At 43.4% G+C, this 23,014-nt stretch overlaps 2 protein-coding genes across 2 annotated transcripts in view; one reads left to right on the top strand and one right to left on the bottom strand.

Moving 5' to 3' along the window:
• The window catches only part of EZR (ezrin), a 705,905-nt gene that overhangs the window by 338,416 nt on the left and 344,475 nt on the right, over positions 1-23,014 (top strand). The gene's annotated exons all lie outside the window — the stretch shown is intronic.
• The window catches only part of FNDC1 (fibronectin type III domain containing 1), a 126,601-nt gene that overhangs the window by 63,476 nt on the left and 40,111 nt on the right, over positions 1-23,014 (bottom strand). Inside the window, exons 2-6 of the mRNA XM_032772642.2 lie at positions 11,396-11,602; positions 8,212-8,310; positions 5,462-5,579; positions 3,221-3,408; positions 2,900-3,007 (exon numbers count right to left, since the gene is read on the bottom strand). Coding sequence (XP_032628533.1) covers positions 2,900-3,007; positions 3,221-3,408; positions 5,462-5,579; positions 8,212-8,310; positions 11,396-11,602 — 720 coding nt within the window. The remainder of the gene's footprint in view (positions 1-2,899; positions 3,008-3,220; positions 3,409-5,461; positions 5,580-8,211; positions 8,311-11,395; positions 11,603-23,014) is intronic.

The raw sequence follows: 23,014 nt of genomic DNA, 5'->3' as shown, positions 1-23,014 counted from the left end.
TCTGTTGCTATTACAGAGTTATTTATGTTAGTAAAATAGGGTGGTACTGATTGTAAATACTCTGACAGTTAGTCAGCAGGTTCAAACCTTTTAATTCTAGTTGAAATTATAAAAATGTTTGATACAAAACAGTGTAGGTACCCAACTAACCTTTAAGACATGGAATATTAAAAGGAGATAAAATATTTTGATTAGTGCTGCTTATTCTTCTATCATTTATTTGCTATAGAGTCCTGATGCAGGACTCTATAATCACTCTGTAATCACTTTGCACTTTAAGGCCCCAATCCTGCAGAAGAATCCCCACTACCACATAGAGTCCAGTTAGCTTTTGTGGGACTCCACCATATGCAGAGGTCTGATCACTAGATCCTTGGCAATACTGGGACCTCAGGTTCCCTACTAACACAGCATTTAAGCAGGAGCTTAATTTGAAGCCCATGAGTAGTCCCATGGCAGCCAGTGAGACTACTCACATGTTTAAAAGTTAAGCACATGCTTAAATGCTTTTGTGGATTAGGGCCTTAATTAGTATAGTTGTCCATATAGGGCAACTATACAGTATATTAAATTCTTGCTTTGATAAGTTGAGATCTTATCTAAAAGAAATACCTTAACCTAATGATGGACAGATGGTAGTAACAACACACATGCTCTGTCCAACACAGTTAAATACTTATTTCCTCCTCACTGACACACAACATTCATTAACTGTAATGGGAGATGTTCACCCTGTGCAGGGGACCAGCACAAGGTCTAGGCACTATTTAAGTCCCTCTGAAAACAGCACCTCTCAAAATAAGACTGAAATGGTGCTGAGGCCTGGCATTGGCCATCTGCACTTGGGTGAACTTCTCCCTAATGGGAATAATTTATGCATGAAGGGGAACATATAACCTATAGTTTTCCCCTTTACACTCTCATAAGGCCTTGATTCAGAGAGTAGCATTTTTTGTATAGTAACCTGCAAGGTGCCTTTTTCATCCCTCTATAATTTTAAAAATCTTATTATTAGCCATAAAAGAGAACTTTGGAAACTCTTTTCTAGGACTATGGAGAAGTGCTCCAGGGCAGAGCCCAAAGAAAACTATAGCCCACAACACTCCATTAAAAAAATTAAGGAACTTATTTTCCCCTCTAATAACTAATGTATAATGGTTGCAATAAGAAATGTGATGACTGTAAGACCTGGAACAACTCATAAAAACATAGATTAAAAATGCATCATTCACGCTGTCAGACATGAATGAATTTTACTTATCAGTGCAAAGGCTGCTAATCACTAGAAGGCCTGGGAAATATTCTTCCTTTCTGGTAGTAAAGAATATCCATACTGGAGGTAAGAAACATATGATATACAGGAATGACATAGTGGCACTGCCCAGGAAAGCTCTACAACAATTGTAATTTCTGGCCCTTTTGTTTGGCTGCTAGAGGGCAACGTCCTCCATTAGTGAGATATGAAAGGTGATCAAAATGGAAAACAAACAAAAAAGCTTACAAGGTGTGTGAAATAAAGCTAGAGTTTGGAGTAAACAATGATCATGAGAGACCTATTCCATGATTTCATTTTCACTGTACCTACATAATTTAATCAGGTTCATAAAAAAGCTCTCTCCTATGGTACATCACATCAAAAGAAAACATTTTGGCCTTCATTTTCCTAAGTGATTTGGGGTGACCAATTTTTCAATCCCCAACTTGTGGCAGCTTAAAGGGGCCTGGTTTTCCAGAGTTAAGCACTCAGCCTCTGAAAACCAGGCCCCTGTAAAAAGGGGCATCAAGTTGAGCATTCAGAAATAGAGTCACCCAAATCACTAGCCACATTTGAAAATTTCAGCAAACGTGCAGATTCCTCAAAACTCAGAGCATGGTTTTAAAATTTCACATCACATCCATGCATCACTGAGCTGGTTCTTTTGGGGGGGAGGGGGGGAGGTTAAGCTCTAGGGTGAAACTTCGCCTCCACTGAAGTGCCTGGCAAAACTGTTGATTTTAGTGGAGACAGATTTCACCCCTGGAGTGCACACTATGGAAGTCTTTTGTGCTGATATGATATATGCCCGCTCCTTCTCCCTCTGCCATTGGCTTGGTGACTCCTGTGACTCCACGGTTCTAATAAAACAGCTGTATAATGTTCCAAAAGGATGGAGAGAAAAACTAATGGTTCCTTCAGTCATGGGTGAGTGGAAGTAGCCTGATTACCTGCATATCGAGTTTTGAGGGGAGATGGGGGAAAAAATGCTGGAAGGTTGTTCAAATCCCATCCAATTGAATTACTACTGACTGGAATACACTCCTACTGTGGTAACTGTTGTTCTGTATGAAATATCCAAATGTCAATGTTTTATGCTTGTTTCTTTAAGAGGGACTTTCACATTATCATAAACTTTAAAAAATCATGAAACATAATTCCACCCATTCTGATGATTATCCTACTACTCATGCTCCTTTTTTAAATCATCAAAAGGTCATTGTATTGCCTCCGTAAACAACTTTGCCCCCTTCTTGGTACAGGAGTTAAATCATATGATTGTATTTGTGACATCACAATCATTTTGATGGCAAAGGCTTTGTGACATCCAGGCAAAGCACAATGGCTTCACTGAAGCACATGGCAAAAGCTGAAGCAGAGCTGAAAAGGAGAAAACTCTCCTGCACATGCAAGAACTGTTAATAAGAGAAGATTACTGGTATGGTCAGCTGCTATTTGCATGAAATTCCTTTATTTCAGCTCACCACAGAGTGGAAGTCCCTTCTTGAAGAACTTGAGCTCCCTACAGTTGTACATTACATACAGCAGCAGTGTTAGTTTACCTTTATTAGTATAGTGTGATTTCTGCAGGTCATTTTGTCTTTATTTTCTCTCTCAATCTATTAAGTGGCAGAAATTAACTACCTTTTACTTTTCCTTCACTCTCTGCAAGAGGGTCCCAAGATGCAGTGACAGAGGTTGTTTTGCCTTTTACTGGCCAAACATCTAAATTTTCAGGTGCACTTGCAGGAGCTGTGAAATAATACACAAGAATGGAAATTAAGGTCAGAAGTAACGGTTATACACAGTGGCATATTTTTTGCCCCATGTTTGCATCCCAACACCTTCTGTGCAACTATTTCAAAGACAAAACATGAAAAGCATTGCTAAAATATAGATCAATGTAGCTGCAGTAGATCTAATTTTCAAAAGGTATGTCAAGTTGTAGATAATTTTGATACATACCAGCTTCTGGGGTTCGTTGGTAAACAGAAGCACTCCATTTGCCTTCCCTTTCTCCCTCTGAAATTCGCACTGCAAACTCATACATGGTGTCTGGTATCAGCTTGTCCACTAACACCCGTCTGTTAGGCACTTGTTTGTAATCCCACCTTGCTAATTCCCCTTTCTCTCGATAACGAACAGCGTATCGCCTGGGAATGGAAATGTGAGAGCCAAAAATTCAGCAACTGAAGTCATTAGAATCAAACACAGTTCAAGCCTTTTTCTACTAACGTGCTTGGCTAAAAAAAAAGTCAGTGATAGGGGAAGAGTGAGCAACCATGAGCTAAACAACCTCTTTTAGAACATGTCTACATGAGGAGCACATCACCAGGATAGGGATAGAGGTAAATGATACCAGCAAAGCGCTCCTCAAATGGACGTAGCTTACACTAGCAAAACTACTCTTTTATCAGTATAGCTTATTCCACTACCCTGGAATGAAACAAGCAACATGAACAAAAGTGCAGTTTTTCTGGTATAACTGCATCTATATAACAGATTTCTGCCAGCACAGCTATGTCAGTCAGGGAGCACAGCTCTTCACATGCCTGACCAATGTAGCTGTGCTGGCAGAACTCTGTAGTGTAGACATTGTGTCACCGTACTGATCACTGTAGTATCTAGGTTCCCCCCAATGCTAAGGTGAATGAGATGGAAGCTGATTGCGCCCTGGGAGGAACTCACTCTAGGGGAAATCAGGTAGCGTTTGCATGGCTGTCCTCCAACAGGGGCTGTGACAGAGAGGAGAGCCTTACTTTGGAGGCTGGAGTTATTGGGAGCTCTGCCAGTGGAGTCTGCCTGGGGGATGAGCTGTATCAGCATATATCAGGGTTGCACTCTCCTGAGCCAGGATCTTTTGGCTGTAGGTTCCCCCAGTGGATCAAAGATTCCAGGCACCATCCACCACCACAATCCCCATCCAAGTGAGATTTTACATCACTAGGGGCCAAGCACTCTCAAGTTAATATGTCCCGTTGTCATATACTTAGATTGCAAGCCTTTGAGCCAAGGGCCTTCTTTTCGTGACACATGTGTACAGCACAGAATGGTGCCTGATCCTGATCGGTGCCACTAGAAGTTACTGAAATACAAATGAAGAGTAATACTAAAAATGTTCCTTAGCATCTTTTAAGCACACATTTTTCTGTTTCTATAGTTGAGTCAATCACATTAAGCCAGGTGCCTTTTTAATCTTTATGGCTCCTTTCTTATAACAGGGTGCCTTGCCCTTGGGCTGGAGAGCCTGGGGCTAAGCCAACCCTGATTCCAAAATGAGCCTCACCTGAAGCGAATCAGGTTCTCTAACTTAAAGGCAGTAGGACGCTGCAGAGGGGTGACTGGTTGAGAGAGAGAGGGAAGATTGAGTTCCAGCCAGAAAGGGCTGAGAGTTGGTGACTTCAGGTAGAGTTTATGATTTTCGATTTATCTGTGAGGTTGGACTCAATCAGTCATGATATTCTTGCTCAATAACTTTCTTCAGTCTTTTTAAACCCTGAAATGCATCCTAAGCCCCAAAATTTAGATCTGAACTGTCCCCAAATTTAGATGTTTCTAGATACGGGATTTTCTCTTTCTATCAACTATTTTAGTTAAGAGGAGAAACTCTTATAAATCTTGGATTGAAAATTGACCAACAGAGGTTTACGACCCTTCTAGTTTGAGGCCTTATATCTCCGTCAGATGCTCTATCAGGCCAGGGAGAGCTTTCCCCATAAACTAAAAACTCCAGTTTATCTAGTATATGACACACATAGTGGAACAAATTAAGGCTGCCGGTACTGTTAAAGTAGAGGGGAAAGAGAGTGCAGTGAGACCTTTATATGGTTAACAAGACTATCCCAGGTTATAATAGTTAATGCTAACAAAATTTTGGAAGGGATATTAAATCTTCATGCTTCAGAATTTAAGCCAATCTCTATTAGAGAACTAGATGAGCCCTGATTTGGGAACACATTTTCCTACATCAACCTACTTCAGGGTTCTTACTCTGTCCTCTGAAGCATCTGGTGCTGGCCACCATCAGAGACAGGATATTGATGTATATAGACCCTTGATCCAATATGGCAATTCCTATGTTCATATTCTGACTTCAATCAAGCTATGCCTGTAACTACACTTTATTATTTAAATGGCAAACAAAGCTATAAACATTGAAATCTTTAGTATACATCTTGAAAACATCACCACCACAAAGTAAAGTACCTAGTTGGGTCAACATTCTTCGGTTTTTCATATATGGGATCCGTCCACGCAACAAGCACAGATTGAGAGGACATAACACGAACACTTATGTCTTTTGCCTCCTCTAGCTCATCCTCCTCTGAAATGACAAAGTAACACAGTGAGTCAGTAATGAGAACTTTGGAGATCTCAATGCAGCAGTAATTCTGACGCAATGACATTACCGTAAATATACTGTACTGATAAATGACTAACACAGATGATGGCACAGGATACACTGAGAACAGGGAGAACCCCACAGCAATATGATTCTCCCTGCTGCATGTCTTTGTACAAGAATAAGGTGCGGTTCTGTTGTGCAGAATTCTATAAGCATTTAGACAATTCTAACCAGTTATTTGTAGCAGACAAATAACAAAATTATAATAACAATCATTCTCCAGATATTCCCAGGGCACAGAACAAATGAAGCATAAGGTTCTCGCCCCCTGGGCTCTGCAGAAGGTAAAATTTGGAAATTGTTCAGGTCTGAGGAGGGCTGGGACCAGTAAATCTTTGACCATGCAGAGCCACAGTCACTCTGCAAAGGGGAAAGTGATCCGGCTACAGGGCTTAGTCCAGTCCTGAGGTTGTAGTATTTGCCACAGAGGAGCTCTACTGCTGCTTCAGTCAAGGAGTGAAGGAAAAGGATTCCTCTCCAGGCCAGGCCCCATAGAAATCCCAAGTGCGCATTCCAGTGACTTTGGCTGTGAACTGGGACTAGGATTTAGTCCTTTATTAATATCAGTGTGAATACAAACATTAATGTGGTAAAATTGGATTTCTCCCCTCCCTTCATATTTTACGGTGTCCTTTTTCAATAACACTCCAGTGCTACGCTGGTATTTCTGACTAGCTAGGCTGGTCGTGTGTTTGTTTGTTTAAATATCTTATCCAAGGACCAGCTAGATCTCAAATTTGGTTATCCAAAATGAAAATATGATTATCCCCATATGATAGTATCTAGCTTTTATATAGCACTTTTCATCAGTAGATCTCCAAGTGTTTTTACAAAGGAGAGCAGTATCATCACCCACCATTATATAGATTGGGAAATTGAGGCATATGCAGGAGAAATAATTTGCCCAATGTCACCCAGCAAGGCAGCAACAGAGTAGGAACTGAACCCAGGTTTCCTGGCTCAGTGTGCTATCCACTAGAGCACACTGCCTCACTCTGTATAGCTTTGCAGCTAAAATGAGTTTTATTTTTTTTAAATTCAACTGATCCACAGTTTCCTCCCTTATGGACAGGAAGGCCAATCTGTTCAGAACTGCCTTTATAATGTCAGCCATCCTGAGGTCAGAACTGAAAAATGGCCATCAGCTTCAGTTTCCTTGTAAATGCCACTGAGTAGCAGGTGTACTTCCCACTGCATTTCAGAGACTGGGCCTACTCATTTGCACTGTGCACTCTCCCTTAAGTTCAACGTAGGATACATCTGACTGACTTGTGTGTTCAGTTTCACTAACAACAAACCTGAAACAGGGAACCACTTTTCAGTCTCAGCAGGATGCGCCAATCAGTCAGTAACAAATCATGGCCACATCTATGCATACACACACCCCACTTTCCATGGGGACTGAACCTAGGCCCTTCAACACCAAAAGTACAAGCTCCTGCTTCTGAGCTGAAGGAGTACTTGTACTGTGAGTAGAAGGGTATTACAGTTATTGAGGCTAGCCTCAGGGAGGAACGTGCACCAAGGGCCTGAGTCAAAGCCCATTGAAATCCACTGAAAAACTTCCAATATCTTCAACGGGCTTTGAATGAAACTCTAACCCTGTGTGTTATGGTTAACATGCTTAGTGCCAGTGTAAGACAATGTCTTGTCTCTAGACAATAAGTAATTATATTTTACTTGTCAAGAGCAAAATTTTGGTTGCTCAGGACAATAGGGTTTTTCCAAACCTAACAACTACTATTTAATAGAAGTAAGAATTTTTTTTCCCATTAGAAAGTGGATTTTCAGCCATCTCTGTTTAACAGAAGCATCATCTTGAAACAAGATACAGAATGACAAATGAAAACCATGTAATTTCTCTACAAGATGTGATTTAAAAATGGAAAAAATTAACATGACAGATTGATGATGTGACCTTCCAAGGAGAAGTCTGAGCCATGATACCAATATAACATAGTGCTCAGATCAAGAATGATTAATTTCATCACCCAGTTAAAACATCTAAAATGTTCTTCTACCCCCAGCATACTCTAACTGTACTATGATGTGGTGAGAAAAATGCCCGGCCATGTTGATGACTTAAAGCCACGAGTTCATTTCTAACCTCAGTTACAGTACACAGATGTGCACTACCTCATTTCCGGGGAAGATGGGGAAGCTGCAGATACCTACCCCCTCTGAAAAGTAGGGAACTAACACAGATGTTTACATTCAGGCACTCAAGCCTGAAAATGTGGGCCTGGATCCTCAATGGGCCCACCCCTCTTTCTCTTATAGTCACTAGGACTTTGCCACTGGCTGCAGTCCTTTAGGCACAAATCTGTTGAGTCTATTATGAACAAATCTATTCTATTATTATTTTTTACTAATTGAATTACAGGAGCAACCAGAGACATCAGCCAGGGTCAGTGCCCCAGTGTGTTAGGTACTGTACAAAAAATCGAGTAAGAGACAGCTCCTGTCCCAGTCTCTAGTCACAAAGCAGCATATATTTCACTTTTTATACACATGGCTCCACAACTTGCCTGCAAATATGAAAACAACATACCTGAGACCTTTCTCTTGGTTAAAGCTGCACTATAGACTGGCTGACTCTGTCTTTGGGAATTCCTTGACTGCAGTGAAACCACATAAACCGATTCAGATGCTACATGTGAGAAAAAGCACAGAGACTTTTCTATAATCTTTTCCACAGCAATGGTAAACAATGTTTCAATATTGTCAAGGAGACATCTTGTCAAATTTTCATTAGGGAAATTCTATCTCTAGAGGAGGGAAAATCAGTTTCCTTGAGAGGTAACTTGAAAATCGTTAGCATTTACATCTAGAGGATTTCATATGCATAGGTGTATATGATGGCATTTTAGAGGCAGGTACACTATCTATAACATGAAATAGCGTAGCATAAATCCCATAATCTGAAGTTTTTTTGTTTTCCACTTTCCCCTGAAAATTTTCCAATTACTTTAAAAACATTATTTGCTCATTTTCTCTCTCTTTTTCTCTCAATGGCAGCTGACTTGTAAAATAAAGGCAGTGAAAGACAAATGCTGCAGTTTAAAACACTGCACAGTATTTTTCATCGTTATTTACTGCCTGATCCAGTGCTCACTGAGTTAATGAAAAGAATCCCAACGACTTCAGTTGATATTGCCCCTGAACAATGCAGGATGACATTTACCCTTAGTTATATTGATGTGTGATAGAGATAGAGAGCACAGGGAGCTTCTCCCACACACATCTCTCATCCCAGCAGCAGCTCCACAGGATTCCAAATCAGCTTGCTGGGCTGCAGGAGGGACTTGCACAGAACTTGGAGGGAAGAGCACAGGTTGCAGGAGGGAAGAGTTTGGAGAAAGCATAAGGAAGTCACTGTGTGTGCACATGGCTAGAATGCTAGCTAGAATCGCAACAGCCCTGCAAATAGTTCTCTTCATAAAGAGCCAGTTTAGTTTAGTGTTAGCAACCTGGAGTCCTCTGATGCAGTAAGCAGTAAAGTTTGCTGTGGAGTGTACTACTTACCTCTCTGAATTATTTGGCCTATGACAGGAGGATGACTCAGGAAACCTCCACACAGCCATCCCTGCTCCACTCCCTTGTTGACTCAGTATAATAAGAAGGATCTTGTCTTCCATGATAAATATTACCTGCTAATTAATGTCTTGATTCAGCAAGGTACTTGAGGCCATGCCTAACTTTAAGTCTGATTTCAGTGGGGTTAGTCACAGGCTTAAAGTTAGACACATTCTTAAGAATCTTGCTGAATCTGGACCTAAAACTCATCCCTTGATGTTTAAGCAGTTCTGCGCTACAATGTGGATCACTTGCCCCATGTTGAAAGTCAATAAGCATGTCTTAGGGTTGCCAACTTTCTAATTGCACAAAACAGAATACCCTTGCCCACCTTCTTCCCCAAGGCCCTGCCCACTGACCTGCACCTTCCCCAAGGCCCCGCCCCCCATTCACTACATTCCACTCCAAATCCCTTGGCCCCACCCCCCAGCCTGGAGCCCCCTTCCGCACCCCAAACCCCTCATCCTCAGCCCCACTTCAGAGCCAGCCCAGTGAGAGTGAGTGAGGGTAGGGGAGAGCAAGCCTCCTAGGAAGGTGCAGGAGGGAGCTGTGGGTTGAGGCAGGGGGTTGGAGTGTGGGAGGGGGTGCTGGCTCTGGGGTGGGGCTGGGAATGGGGGGTTCAGGGTGTGGAAGAGGTTTCTGGCTGAGACAGGGTTGGGGTGCAGGAAGAGGTGAGGGTTCTGGGCTGGGGGTGCAGGCCCTGGGGTGGGGCCAGGGATGGGGAGTTTGGGATGTGAGAGGGGGCTTCACGTTTCGGGGGGTTCAGGGCTAGGACAGGGGTTGGGGCTCGGGGTTGGGGTATGGGTTTACCTCGTGATGCTCCTGGTCAGTGGCACAGTGGGCTAAGGCAAGCTGCCTGCCTGTCCTAGCACACCACGTTGCATGCGCCCCGGAAGCAGCCAGCAGGTCCAGTGCCTACATGGGGCGGGAGCAGGAGGCTCCACTCCCTGCTCTCACCCGCAGGCACCGCCCCCAGCTCCCATTGGCTGGGAGTGAAGAGCTGATGTTGGGGGCAGGGGCAGCGCATGGAGTCCTATGGTCGTCCTTCATAGGAGCCAGACCTGCTGGCCACTTCCGGGGCGCAGCGCAGTGCCAGGACAGGTAGGGACTAGCCTGCCTTAGCCTTGCAGCACCGCCGACGGAACATTTAATGACCCAGTCAGGGGTGCTTACCGGAGCCATCAGGGTCCCCTTTCGACCAGGTGTTCCGGTCAAAAACCGGACACCTTGTCACCCCTAGCGTGTCTTAATAATTCATTTGTTGTTATATTAAATACAGAAGCTCTGAAATTAACAGGCTCCTCCTACTCCGTTGACTCAAATGGTCTCGAGCCTTCAAGTGCTTGGGCAAAGTGCAGCAGGGAGCACAAGGTTGTTGTGCTCTAGTGCTGCCAGAAGTGGAGGCCATATGCGGGTTCAGCAACATTAGGCACTTCTCATAGTCACCTGCAATGGGGGGAAATATGTCTCATCCCCACTGAGCACCCACCCAGTTCCTCTGATGAGTATAGGGGTGTGAGCAGAGAATGAAGAGATATGGGTTTAAGTGGCACCCTCAGAATGCAAAAGAGAGACTTAACTATGCACTCCCTTCTTTGGCCTTACTTTTACTAGGCAGGAATAACTTAGTGGCTACCTGCATGCACTGCTCTCTTTAATGCAGCACTGAGTTCTGCTGCATTTTCTGACCTGGCCATCATCTTTTACCTTGTGCTTACATGTGCACATTCCACATTGTGCAGCGTCAATCTCTAACAGTGTGCATCAGCATGTTTGGCATTGTCATTTAAACTACGAAGATATGACCTCTGACTCTTGAGCACTGTTAAAAATATACACATTTCCAGTCTGAATTTGTCTAGCTTCATCTTCCAGCCATTGGATCTCATTATGCCTTTGCCTGCTATATTGCAGAGCCCATTATCACCTTGTAGGTACTTATAGACTGTGATCTAGTCACCCCTTAACCTTCTCTTTGTTAAGCTAAATAGATTGATCTCCTTGAGTCTATCACTGTAATGTACATCTGAATAGAACACCACAGTGTTCTGTTCAGATGTATATGCAACAAAAGGAACAGAAACCAAACTGAGAGGCTGATGCCCCAGGCTAGCCTTGCACCAACTAAGTTAGACCCGTAGCACGGAAATTCAGCTCACCTAGTTTCTTAGCTTCCTGGCTTCGTTCATGTTTTTGCAGAGGAACATAACTCATCTTCCGGCTGCTTTCCCCATAGTCCAAGAGGTAGCCGTGAGGTCTGCGTGGACTCCTGAGGCCTGAGGCCTGGGGTAGCTTCCATCGGCCAGACAACTTATTGCCTGGAGATCGGACACGCACTCTCAAAGGTTTGTTTGGCACTTCCTTCTCTTCAAAAAACAAGCAAGAAAAGACACAAAAATACCATATTACTATTATGCATTTGTCGTATATGGCAGTAGTTGTCTGTCTGCACGTTTAGCCATAAAATAACATCAAAATCTGTGTATAGCTCTTTTTAATTTTGTGATAAATGCAACCCCAATAAAAACATGTTTTCCAAGAGTGGAGTACAACACAATACATTTTTCCCAGACACTTCAGACAAAATGGTGTAAGACATCCAAAATGAAAATACATCATATTGCAGTATTCCTGTCAGAAATCTTGGATGTCTTACAAATCTCGTTTCGTCTTTTCTCTTCCCCTCCTGCCCCACTACGGCTTCAGGCACATAAGTACGTTATTTTCTGGCAAGTATTTCAGGTCAGTATAAAATATAGTACAGAAATATTACACTATTTATAACTTTCCTATAGAAAACTATATACACTGAAAGCAGTTTCTGCTCTCCAGTACAATCATTGTAGTTCTGGTCACCTACAGCTTCTTAACCGTGCTTTCTTACATGTGCCTTAACTGTTGACTTCTAAAGTTCAAAATTACAAACTTACTTTATATGATCACTCATGCAGATAACAGCACAACTGGTACTTTATAAAAATCATTTGTAGTTGATATTTCTAATAAGAAACTTTCCTCTTAAGAAACCATATTTATATGACTACTGCTTGAGCAACTAAGTCACTCATTCCAATGGCATTACCTTCTTTTTTTGTGCCAGTTCCCAATTTAAATATACACAGTATCATGCTAACAAGTACGCAATGGTTAAAGTAGATAGCTCCCCCTACTGTTTCTCTCACTGCACCAGCCAGGAAGGAGTGCTGCTTACCCAAACCAGGGAGAGAAGTTGGATCTGTGTTCCCTCCCATTTCCCTTTATTTTAATCCCTGCTAGCACCATTCAGAGAGCAGGCACACTCATTAGATGGCACATTTCCTCTGTGAGATCAAGTTGCTTTAAAGGAAGCGCCACTGTCTACACAAAGTTTCAGAAGAGGATTAGATTGTCTTTTCTGGGCTCTGGGTCATCATGCTCCTGTGGCTTTCGGCATTTTGCTAAAAGTTAGAAAGTTGTGGAGTAAAAAAATACCAGAAGAAGAAAGACATGTAAAACTTTAGCTGATGCAATTGCACCAGCATCATGGGGCTCCAGTTCTGATTCGGATGCTGACTGGGACTCCTTGATGCTACTGCAATGCAAAAACTAAATTTGAAAAATATCACTCAAGACTAGAGAGAATGTAAAGACACTCTGCAGATAAAGCAAGTTCTCTCCTTAATTTTGCTTTCACTCTAGGCCATAGGCGCAATTCTCCTTTCAATTACACCTGCAAAACTTCACTGAGCTCAGGACTGAGGCAACAGCAAAGAGAATTTGTCCGTCTGGATCCAAATGTCCCCAGTTGGAGGGACTAAGCATGCCTACTTTTGGCACCACTTCAAGAAAATATCCCTATGCAGGGATGCACGTAAGCACATACTTAACTTTAAGCATGTACCTAAGTCACATTGGAACTAATAGGACTTAAATACTGCTTAAAGTTAAGTGCATGCTTAAATGCTTTCCTGAATCAGGGCCTCAGAGTTGCTATTCACATATCCAAGGGTCAACTATGAATGATTACTAACTCTAGTCTGTAACCTATCATTTAAATCAGCTTCTGTACCAAATGACTGGAGGATAGGTAATATGACGCCAATTTTTTAAAAGGGCTCCAGAGGTGATCCCAGCAATTACAGGCTAGTAAGCCTGACTTCACTACCTGACAAACTGGTTGAAACTATAGTAAAGAACAAAATTGTCAGACACATAGATTAGCATAATTTGTTGGGAAAGAGTCAACATGGTTTTTGTAAAGGGAAATCATGCCTCACCAATCTACTAGAATTCTTTGAGGCGGTCAACAAGTATGTGGACAAGGGGGATCCAGTGGATATAGTGTACTTAGATTTTCAGAAAGCCTTTGACAAGGTCCCTCACCAAAGCCTCTTAAGCCTCTCATGGATTGCTAACTGGTTAAAAGATAGGAAACAAAAGTTAGGAATAAATGGTCAGTTTTCAGAATGAAGAGAGATAAATAGTAGTGTCCCCCAGGGGTCTGTACTGGGACCAGTCCTATTCAACATATTAATAAATGATCTGGAAAAAGGTTTGAACAGACAGGTGGTAAAACTTGCTGTTGATACAAAACTACTCAACACGGTTAAGTCCTGAGCAGACTGCGAAGAGCTACAAAAGGATCTCTCAAAACTGGGTGACTGGGCAACAAAATGGCAGATGAAATTTAGTGTTGATAAATGCAAAGTAATACACATTGGAAAACGTAATCCCAACTATACATATAAAACGATGGAGTTTAAATTAGCTGTTACCACTCAGGAAAGAGATCTTGGAGTCGTTGTGAATAGTTCTCTGAAAACATCCACTCAATGTGCAATGGCAGTCAAAAAAGTGAACAGAATGTTGGGAATCATTAAGAAAAGGATAGATAATAAGACAGAAAACATCATATTGCCTCTATATAAATCCATGGTACACCCAAAACTTGAATACTGCATGCAGATGTGGTCGTCCCATCTCAAAAAAGATATATTGGAATTGGAAAAGGTTCAGAAAAGAGCAACAAAAATGATTAGAGAGATGGAACGACTTCCGTATGAAGAGAAATTAATAAGACTCAGACTTTTCAGCTTGGAAAAGAGACAACTAACGGAGGATATGATAGAGGTCTATAAAATCATGACTGGTGTGGAGAAAGTAAATAAGGAAATGTTATTTATTCCTTCTCATAACACAAGAACTAGGGGTCACCAAATGAAATTAACAGGCAGCAGGTTTAAAATAAACAAAAGGAAGTATTTTTTCATACAACACACAGTCAGCCTGTGGAATTCTTTGCCAGAGGATATTGTGAAGGCCAAGATTATAACAGAGTTCAAAAAAAAAGAACTAGATAAATTCATGGAGGATATATCCATCAATGGCTATTAGCCAAGATGGGCAGGGATGGCATCCCCAACCTGTTTGCTAGAAGCTCGGAATGGGTGACAGGGGATGGATCACTTGATGATTACCTGTTCTGTTCATTCCCTCTGGGAATCTTTATTAAGCAATCGTCTGCCCTAGGTATCTCAATCATTTCTCAAAGTTAAATTATCACTTGCAAGGGATCACTTTTCCAGTGTGACCAGAGACTGCCTAGACTTGGTCACAGAGCTCTCCTAACAGACCATCTGAAAAGGTTTGGATTTCAGTGCTCCTAAAGGACATGCTCCATGATGGACACGGCTTCAGGGCACAGGGCATTGTGCACTTTGCAGAGTTCTGTGTATTGCTTTTAGTTTTTATGCTGAAATGCCTTTTGATTTGACGTAACTATTATATAACTGACCAACTGTTCAATGGTTCAGCCATATATGTACAGATAACATTTTTAATCTGTTTTCATTAAGTATTTATAGTTCAATTATTTTATAAAGTTAAAGTTTTAAAATATTTTTACTTGTGTGGCCAGATTCACCTCTACATTCTGGCTTCTTTGCACCAGTCATTCAACACAAAGCAGATATAAACCCAGATTAACCAGCAAATTAAGCCAGCTTTACAGCTTCTTTGAGAAGCTGGCACAATGCAAATGGGTCAGAGCATAGCAGTGGATCTGGTCCTAAGTGTTCTATTAAAAAATAACAAATTTTATATTAAATAAGTATTTCATTTATGGGATTCCCTTTCACTTTTCAAATAACATTTTCAGTCACTCATTAAAAGGCTACCTGCTCAAGCAACCACTTTCTCTTGTTCCTTTGTCACTTAATACAGGTTTTATCATATAACCCATTTTCAAAGGTCAATTATTCACAAACTGCATATACTATCCAGTGCTAATTTACAGTCCTGTCATATAGAACTATAAATCTAGCAAATTCAAGTCCTGAATCTCCTCTTCCCCTTTATTTTGTAATAAATGTACATTATTGCTGAAGCTTTTCTTCACTGAATCGACTAAGAAGAGCTTACACTAGCTAAATAATGTAATTAAACCTTTGAGAAACTTGTTGGCTGAGTGTGGCAGGAAGGGAATCTACAGTGGATCATTTTTTTCTTCACCAGTAAGTGTCATAGCTTTCCAACTGGAATTACTATAAGGAGTTCCAGGGGACAAAGAGTATAAAAGAAACCAAGCCAGCCAGAAAGCCATATGGAAAGTATTCTATTTAAAACAAATGTTGCTTTAGGCAAAAAGAAGTTTATCTGCTCTAATGTTAAATGAAGGACATTCATTGAGATTTTAAAAATAGGACATTGCAAGTTTTAAAAGATATTCCTCATGCTAGTTCCAGGGATTTCGGCCTGTCTGCCCCATTTTACTAATAACCTATTTCTTGTTGCCACAGTTCAACCCCAATTATCTGAAGATGTCAAGGACACCAGGGCCGCCCAGAGGGGGGGGCAAGTGGGGCAGTTTGCCCCGGGCCCCGGGCCCCGCAGGGGCCCCCAGCCGCGACTGTGTGACTGTGTCTGATACTCCCCTGACGGGGCCCGGCTGGCCGAAGCAGCTCTGCGGCAGCAGCTAGGCAACCACAGACGCTGAGCTACGCAGAGCACGGCTGGAGGGAGGGAGGGGGAGGGGGGGAGAAGCTACCTGCTCACTGGAGGAGACAGCTTCTTCTGGTCCGGTGGGAGACTGACAGATGGAATAATCTCAGTGACCTCACTCACCTGACAGCTGCTGACTTTCAACCGTGAGTGTTTGACCCTGTGATTCCCCTAGTTGTAATATTGGGGTGTGTGTGGTGTTCAGGTGTTGCTGTATGAGGGGGTTTGTGCCGCCTGGGGTGTTGTTCAGCTAAAGTTAGGATCATGACATGTAATTGTAACCCAGGAAAAAGCCCCGTCTGCAAATGGACGGCAGGCTGAGACGTTATCTCCCCCTATCTCCCTGCAGAGGGAAACTGAGGGCACGGCGTGTCTAATTCCTTTCCAAATTATTTTGGAAAGGAAGGGAACTGGGGCTCCTATCCAAACCAGTTCCTTCCACCAACTCTGTTTCCTGCTGCAAGACCCTGTAGGGCTGAATTCCATTTAACTATGGCTCCTTCATTTGCCCTGCACAATAAAATAGACCAGCTTGGCGCGGGGGGGGGGGAAGTGGTCGCAAAACAGGGGTGAATTTAGCAGAGGGTGAGGGCTGTGATGAACTGGGACTTGTCAATGTTTGCTCTGATACTGTGTTGGTGCCTCAGTGTCCCCTAGGCAGTCTTAGTATCTTTCTAGGTGTGGAATGGGATAAGGGTGTGTGTAATTGCTGCAGAGCAAAGGGCCAGTGCACCGACTAAAGGCTGGCACTCTGTCTCTAGCAACTGATGGCCTGGCTGGGCCCTCTTCTGCAAAGGTGCCAACTGTTGAAGTGTGAGACAAAGGGATCAGGTGACCTCCTGGCCCGGGAAGGAGCTGAGCGAGAGAGGGGGTGAGGGGGTTGTCGTCTGGAGTGCCTGGGGTAAGACTAAGTGAGACCTAGGGGTCTGCTCACTGCCCCCCCCATGCCCGGCCGAGGGTCGCGGTTTGCTGTTCTACAAGCTCTGTTTCGACCTGTCCTGTCATCGAATAAACCTGTTTTACTGGCTAAGAGTCCATCTGACTGCAAAGTGGGGGTGCAGGACCCTGTGGCTTCCCCAGGACCGCCTGGGTGGGCTCGCTGTGGAAGCACACGGAGGGCAGAGGATGCTGAATGCTCAGAGAGACCCGGAGGTGAAGACATGTGAGCTTCTGCCCTGACAGTCTGCTCCAAGGGAGAGGAGGCTCCCCAAGTCTGACTGGCTTAGTGGGAGCAGTTCAGAGCATCGCCGGGGACTCCGTGACAGGGTCCACTTGAATCCCACCTGTTGCAGCCAACAGAATCACAGCATGCTGGGAGAGGCCAGCGAGTGCGGAAGTAGGTGGCTGGGGGTAGCCATGCATTCCCCTGGTGTGCGCGGCGATTTAAAAGATCCGGGGTGGGTGGAGGGGAGGTTTGGGCTACTTAAAGGACTGGGTTCCAGATGCTCTGCGTGCGCCCTGACCTGCCACACCAATCCGCCCCCACCTGCGCCAGCTCTGCACCCAGTGCCCACAGCCAGACCCGCCAACCCCCTTTCCTGTCTCTAGCCAACTCTGCCGACATTACGCTCTCAGTTCCTGGCTCTGGATGGACTAGGGCTGGTGTGTTCGTCTGGTCTTCCAGCTGCTGTTCTCACTGGGGTCCCACCCGTGCCCAGCCAGAGCTGCACCCAGCACCCAGATTCCGTCCCACTCAGCCCTAGGCAAGCTTCCTTGGTCTGGAGTCTGGCTCCCAGTCCCTCCCTTCCTCATCTCACCTCATTCATTCAATAGGCAAATGATACAAGTGGAGGAAAGATCTCATCACTTCTAGCAATGAGACATTTTTCTTTTACTTTAATTATACTACTTGGGCCCTATAACTATTACCAAGGTTCATACAAAGTCATGTTTAAGTTAACAAAAGTGATAATGCAGAGATTTACCTACAACTGCACTGATGATTGCTGTGTGCATTATCGTGACCCCTGGGTCTTGATGAGTTATATCTCGGGGGGGTGCAGTGGCAAGGTCGGGGCGAGCGGGGGGCAGTGGCAGGTGGACAAAGAGGCAAGCAGTGAGCAGCAGGGTCTGGGGCATAGGCTAGAGGTTTCTGCAGGGGAGGGAGAAAGTGAAGGAGGTGATTGTGGGGGGGACAACAGGAGACATGACTAGGAGCAGAAGTCAGTGGGACTAGGGCGTGAAGAGGTGATGGTGGGTCGAGTGGGGAGGGAGGTGGTCCTATTTTCATGCTCTGATCGGCCACACACTATTTGTGCCAGGTTCAGTAGCGCCGGCGGGTAGTCTGTATCTGCAAAAGACAGGAGTACCTGGCACTTTAGAGCAACAAATTTATTTCAACATAAGCGTTTCATGGGCACACCATTCTTTCCATTGCATCGTTAGATGGGGTATTTTCTTTTGGCTTTGGGTGGCTGTGTTTCTCCCGCCCCCAAACGTTCGGCTCTCTCTGGCCCATAGTGTTTCGACAGACAGGTGCGCGCTAGGGAAGGGGTCTGTTTCGCAGGCGGGTGGCTGGGGCGGATGGGCATGTGTTTCACGTGGAACCGGAGGCGGGTTGCTAGGGAATGAGGATATATAAATAAAGGCCTAAACTTCGGAGTTTTGAGTGAGTTTTGTAATTATCTTTAAAAGGCGCTTTGCAAATTAAGTTACAACTGTGGTCAATTAAAGCATTAATGAACCATATTATTATTATTACTTTTACTAAGTACCAGGCCCCAACGCAAACTAAAGACCTGTGCTGTGTGTATTACACTAATTGACAGGTCTGTTAAATGAGTTTCAACACTGGAAAAAGAAACAAACATATAAATGTCCAGTAAGCTCTTTTAGGGCTAGCAGCGGTAGGGTTCATGGTACCGCCTACTTCAGGGGTTCACACATAACCATTTACTGGGTTTCTTGTCTGAATGTCTGGAGAAAAAAACAGCAATGGACTTGCCTGCAATGGCTTCTCATAGCTTTATAGTACCATGGGTTCAGTTATTTTTTTGTTTACTACACCACCTCTATGTGAACGATGATATTACCTCTAGTTCTTGCTTGTTGGGTTTTCTCTTAGCATGTCCAAATACACACCTTAATAATGTTCTGTCCCTATGCATAACTATCAGGATTTGTGCCTATTTTGCTTTAATTGCTAATTAATTTCTCTTTCATTATTATTATTTATTTGCACAATATTTTTCAATAGCAGATCTTTTTTAACAAGGTGTAGAATTAGGTTGCCAGGGCTAGTTAGGTAAGATGATGCCCTGAATGTGGTGCAGGATCTGGCCTGAGAATGGTTGTCTCTCCTGCTTCCTCCTGGGAAGGAGAGAATGAGTCTGCTTCGGTATTAGAATATGTCTTAATTATACTTTTCCATTCCTTTTGACACAAGAACATTGAGATTGTGGCTCGTAACTGCAGCTTACCTCTCGCTGTTGTAACAAATGGTAGGTGAGTATGATGGCCAGAGATCAGTATTGAACTGGCATGCAAAATTATCTGGGTATCAAGATAGTTCAAGATACTGGCTTTTATTCTTTCATTATTTTCCATGTAATTTTTTAAATGATTTTTTTAACAACAAAAAGATGTTGAAGGCATACTGTTGACATCACCTTTGGCCTTGGTTTTGGTTAATTATATATGTATTTATGTCGTTTACCATTGTTAACATATCTGACTTACCTTCATTGGGGCACGTAGATCATGCAGCGTACTTAGGCCATCATTAACTAACGTCCAAGCACAATAGATCACTGGTCCAATATCAATCTGAAGTCTGCATGATCTAAACTAATTGGTGCTGAGACCATGCTGAACCGACATGTTGAATTCCAGGTGAAATTGCCAACTAAGTTTTCTCACTTACTACATTCACTTTCTGTACTACTCCAGTATTTACTAGAAAGAAATCAAAAAGATCCAGGTCTGTCCCAGTGAAGAGGGTGGGATCCTTGCCTCTGTTTCTGAATGGCAAAATGAAAATGTTGCACACAACTCGAGCTTCTTGTTTAGAGTGGTTCGGGATTTCCTACACACACCCTACACCCCAACATTTCCCCAAACACCTCCACCCGTTTTGGTAAATTAATTATGTGCATGTTGCAATTTAGTGATTGTTGGAATCTGAATTGAAATTGAACATAATACATACTTTAAAAGCATAGTGTATGATAAATACATGTATCTGACAAAGTATATAGATTGAAAGTATCCACTAGACTAGCTCTTACATCTTTGTTTATTGACGATGCCAGTGCATTCATTTAGGTGACGTTGGCAATTAGAGTTTGTAAGCAAGTACTAAATGAGTCTCCCTGCCAGCATGTGAGCTGGGATGGGGGGAAGGTTCCAGACCAGATTATTCAATTTACACCTAATCTACCTAGTATCCAGCAAACAGATCTGTGTTGCCACTAGTATAGTTATTGGTGGTTGGGTTACAATCACTTGAACCGGGTAAGGGAGGTGGGATGAAATGTGTTCTTATTTTACAGTAAAGGCAATAGACTGTAATTAGCCTGTGCTGATTGAGCACATCAAGAGGAGAGGGTGGGACAGTTTTTGCTTGCTGGTCTGCTGGAGTCACATCGCAGGAGGTTTTACCTGCCCCTTTCCACTGTTTAAAGACAGAGCTGATTACGCTCCATAGATAGTCTTTTGTTTTGTTAAGTGACCACTGAAATCACTGATAATCAAGTCTAAGTGGCAGGGCCGCCGAGAGGGGGGGCAAGTGGGGCAATTTGCCAGAGGCCCCACCTATAGTATTGCAACTTTTTTTTATGGAAGGGGCCCCCGAAACTGCTTTGCCCCAGGCCCCCTGAATCCTCTGGGCGGCCCTGAAGGACACTGAACATTTTTGAGCAAACAGGGGTTCAAATAATTGTAGATGCCAGCCCAGCTGGCTTTTGTATCTGCACTCAAGGCTAGGAACCCTGAGCACTAATCCTGCTAAACCTGCTTATTTATAGAGAGCAGGCTGGATTCTCCTAGGCTAGCTGGCTCTGCAGCTCCAAGGGCCAGAACGCCTCAGGACTGAATTGCACATGAGTCCTGGTCACGAGAAGCTAAACTCCCCAGGACAGGACTAAAGCTGGAGTCTTGTGGGGCTCTGTAACTCCCCAGGACCAAAGTCATTGCACAGCTCACTATTTGAGCAAGATCCTGAATTCAGCTCAGCTATTCAGTTGTATCTGGGGATAGGAGAGAAGAGGAATTCAATATTTTAAAAATCACCCAAGCCTCCAAAACCAACAAGCCATCCCACCACAGCTATTGATTCAATTACAGATTTCAAAGTGAACACATTCCAAGAACTTCCTGACCCCAAAATACATTGTGTGCCCCTGATGCCAACGAAACCCTGGAGCTAGCAAGATCTGAAAGCCAGCCTAGCACAACAGTGACTGCTGGAGCTGCTAATGAGACCACAGGTTAGATTTTTGTGGAATACTGGTGTCAGCAGCATTCCACAAAAGCATCTTTAGAGCTCAGCAGAATTTGGGTTCTGAAGAGAGGAGGGTGGGCCAGGGAAGGAAAAAATTCTCTGTTTGGCAGAGGGAAGGTGACAGGCTGAAATAGAGGAAGGGGAAGTTTACCAGAAAATGTTTACACTACGGTGAGATGGAAATGGGAGAGCAGGTGGAGAATCTGGTTCAGAAGAAGGGTAAAAGAAGTGGTAGAGATGGGAAAAAGCAAAGAGAAGAACAGGAGCAGGGCAGGAAATGAAGGATGGAAAAAGACAAAACAAAGCTGGAATAATTTTTTGTACACCCAACAAAATGGAGCATTTTGAGGATCATCCATTACAAATTGGGGCTTGCAAAAATCCACTGTGCTCCTGAGAGCAGATTAATAAGAGAAGCTAATAAAAGACAGCCTGGTGTTCGCTGAAATACACATTAGGAGCCAGATTCAGTAAAGGTGATGCAAAGAGATGCAAACACCACCTCCCTTCTCAGGACTGGATTCTCCATAAGGAAGGGCAGGAGCTTTAAGTCACAGCTAGGTCTTCCATGTGCTGAATCAATGCGCCCCACCACCCTGGCTGGCCTGAAATGAACCATGACACTGCACACTTTTGGGGCATTGCTGACCTCAGTGGGGCCCTGGAGTGGAGGGGTGTTGCCAATGCTTTCTGCTATCAGTCTCCCTCTCCCAGATGACTTCCCCCTATCACACTGGAACTGTCAAAGACAAAACATTTCAGAGCAATGTGAAAACTGCAGAGCCCACCATTTTTATTGCACCTGAGATGTTTTTGTGTTCATTACTCTTCCACAGAAATCTAATCTTACATTTTAGACGGGTTTCAGCTGCATGGCTCCCACTGGGCTTTGAATCAGGCCTTCAACAAAGCAATGGAAAGACTCATTGACTTCAGTCTGCTTTGGATCAGGTCCTAAATCAGAAGGAGTCATAATTACGAACCCCCTCTCATGCCCAATACTTTTTTTTTTTTTTTCAAAATTCTGGAGCTAGTGGCTACCCTCGGTGAGCTGCTTTGTAGAGCTGGGGATTGAGTCTCTCTCTCCCCTTTTTCCTTTCTTCATGCCTTTTAAATACTGCTACCATTTTCTGGACATGTAGTTAGGCACTACTGATGTGGCAAAGCCGAAGTAGCTGCACGCATCCAGAAATCTGATTTCTTCTGAGAAGCTGCCCATTAAAAAAATGTAAGTATTTATTAAAGTTAAGTCACGAGTAGCACTACAGATTATTTCCCTCACATGCTCTTTTAGAAGGAAACCCCACATTATCTGCCTGTACAGGAAGCTGTATCTTGGCCCTAAGAATTCAGGCCTGAC

Source organism: Chelonoidis abingdonii, chromosome 3 (genome assembly GCF_003597395.2).
Source record: "Chelonoidis abingdonii isolate Lonesome George chromosome 3, CheloAbing_2.0, whole genome shotgun sequence".
In the NCBI taxonomy this organism is placed as follows: Eukaryota; Metazoa; Chordata; order Testudines; family Testudinidae; genus Chelonoidis; species Chelonoidis abingdonii.
Note: the sequence above shows the minus strand (reverse complement) of the source record. Positions and strands in the feature narration are given on the sequence as shown.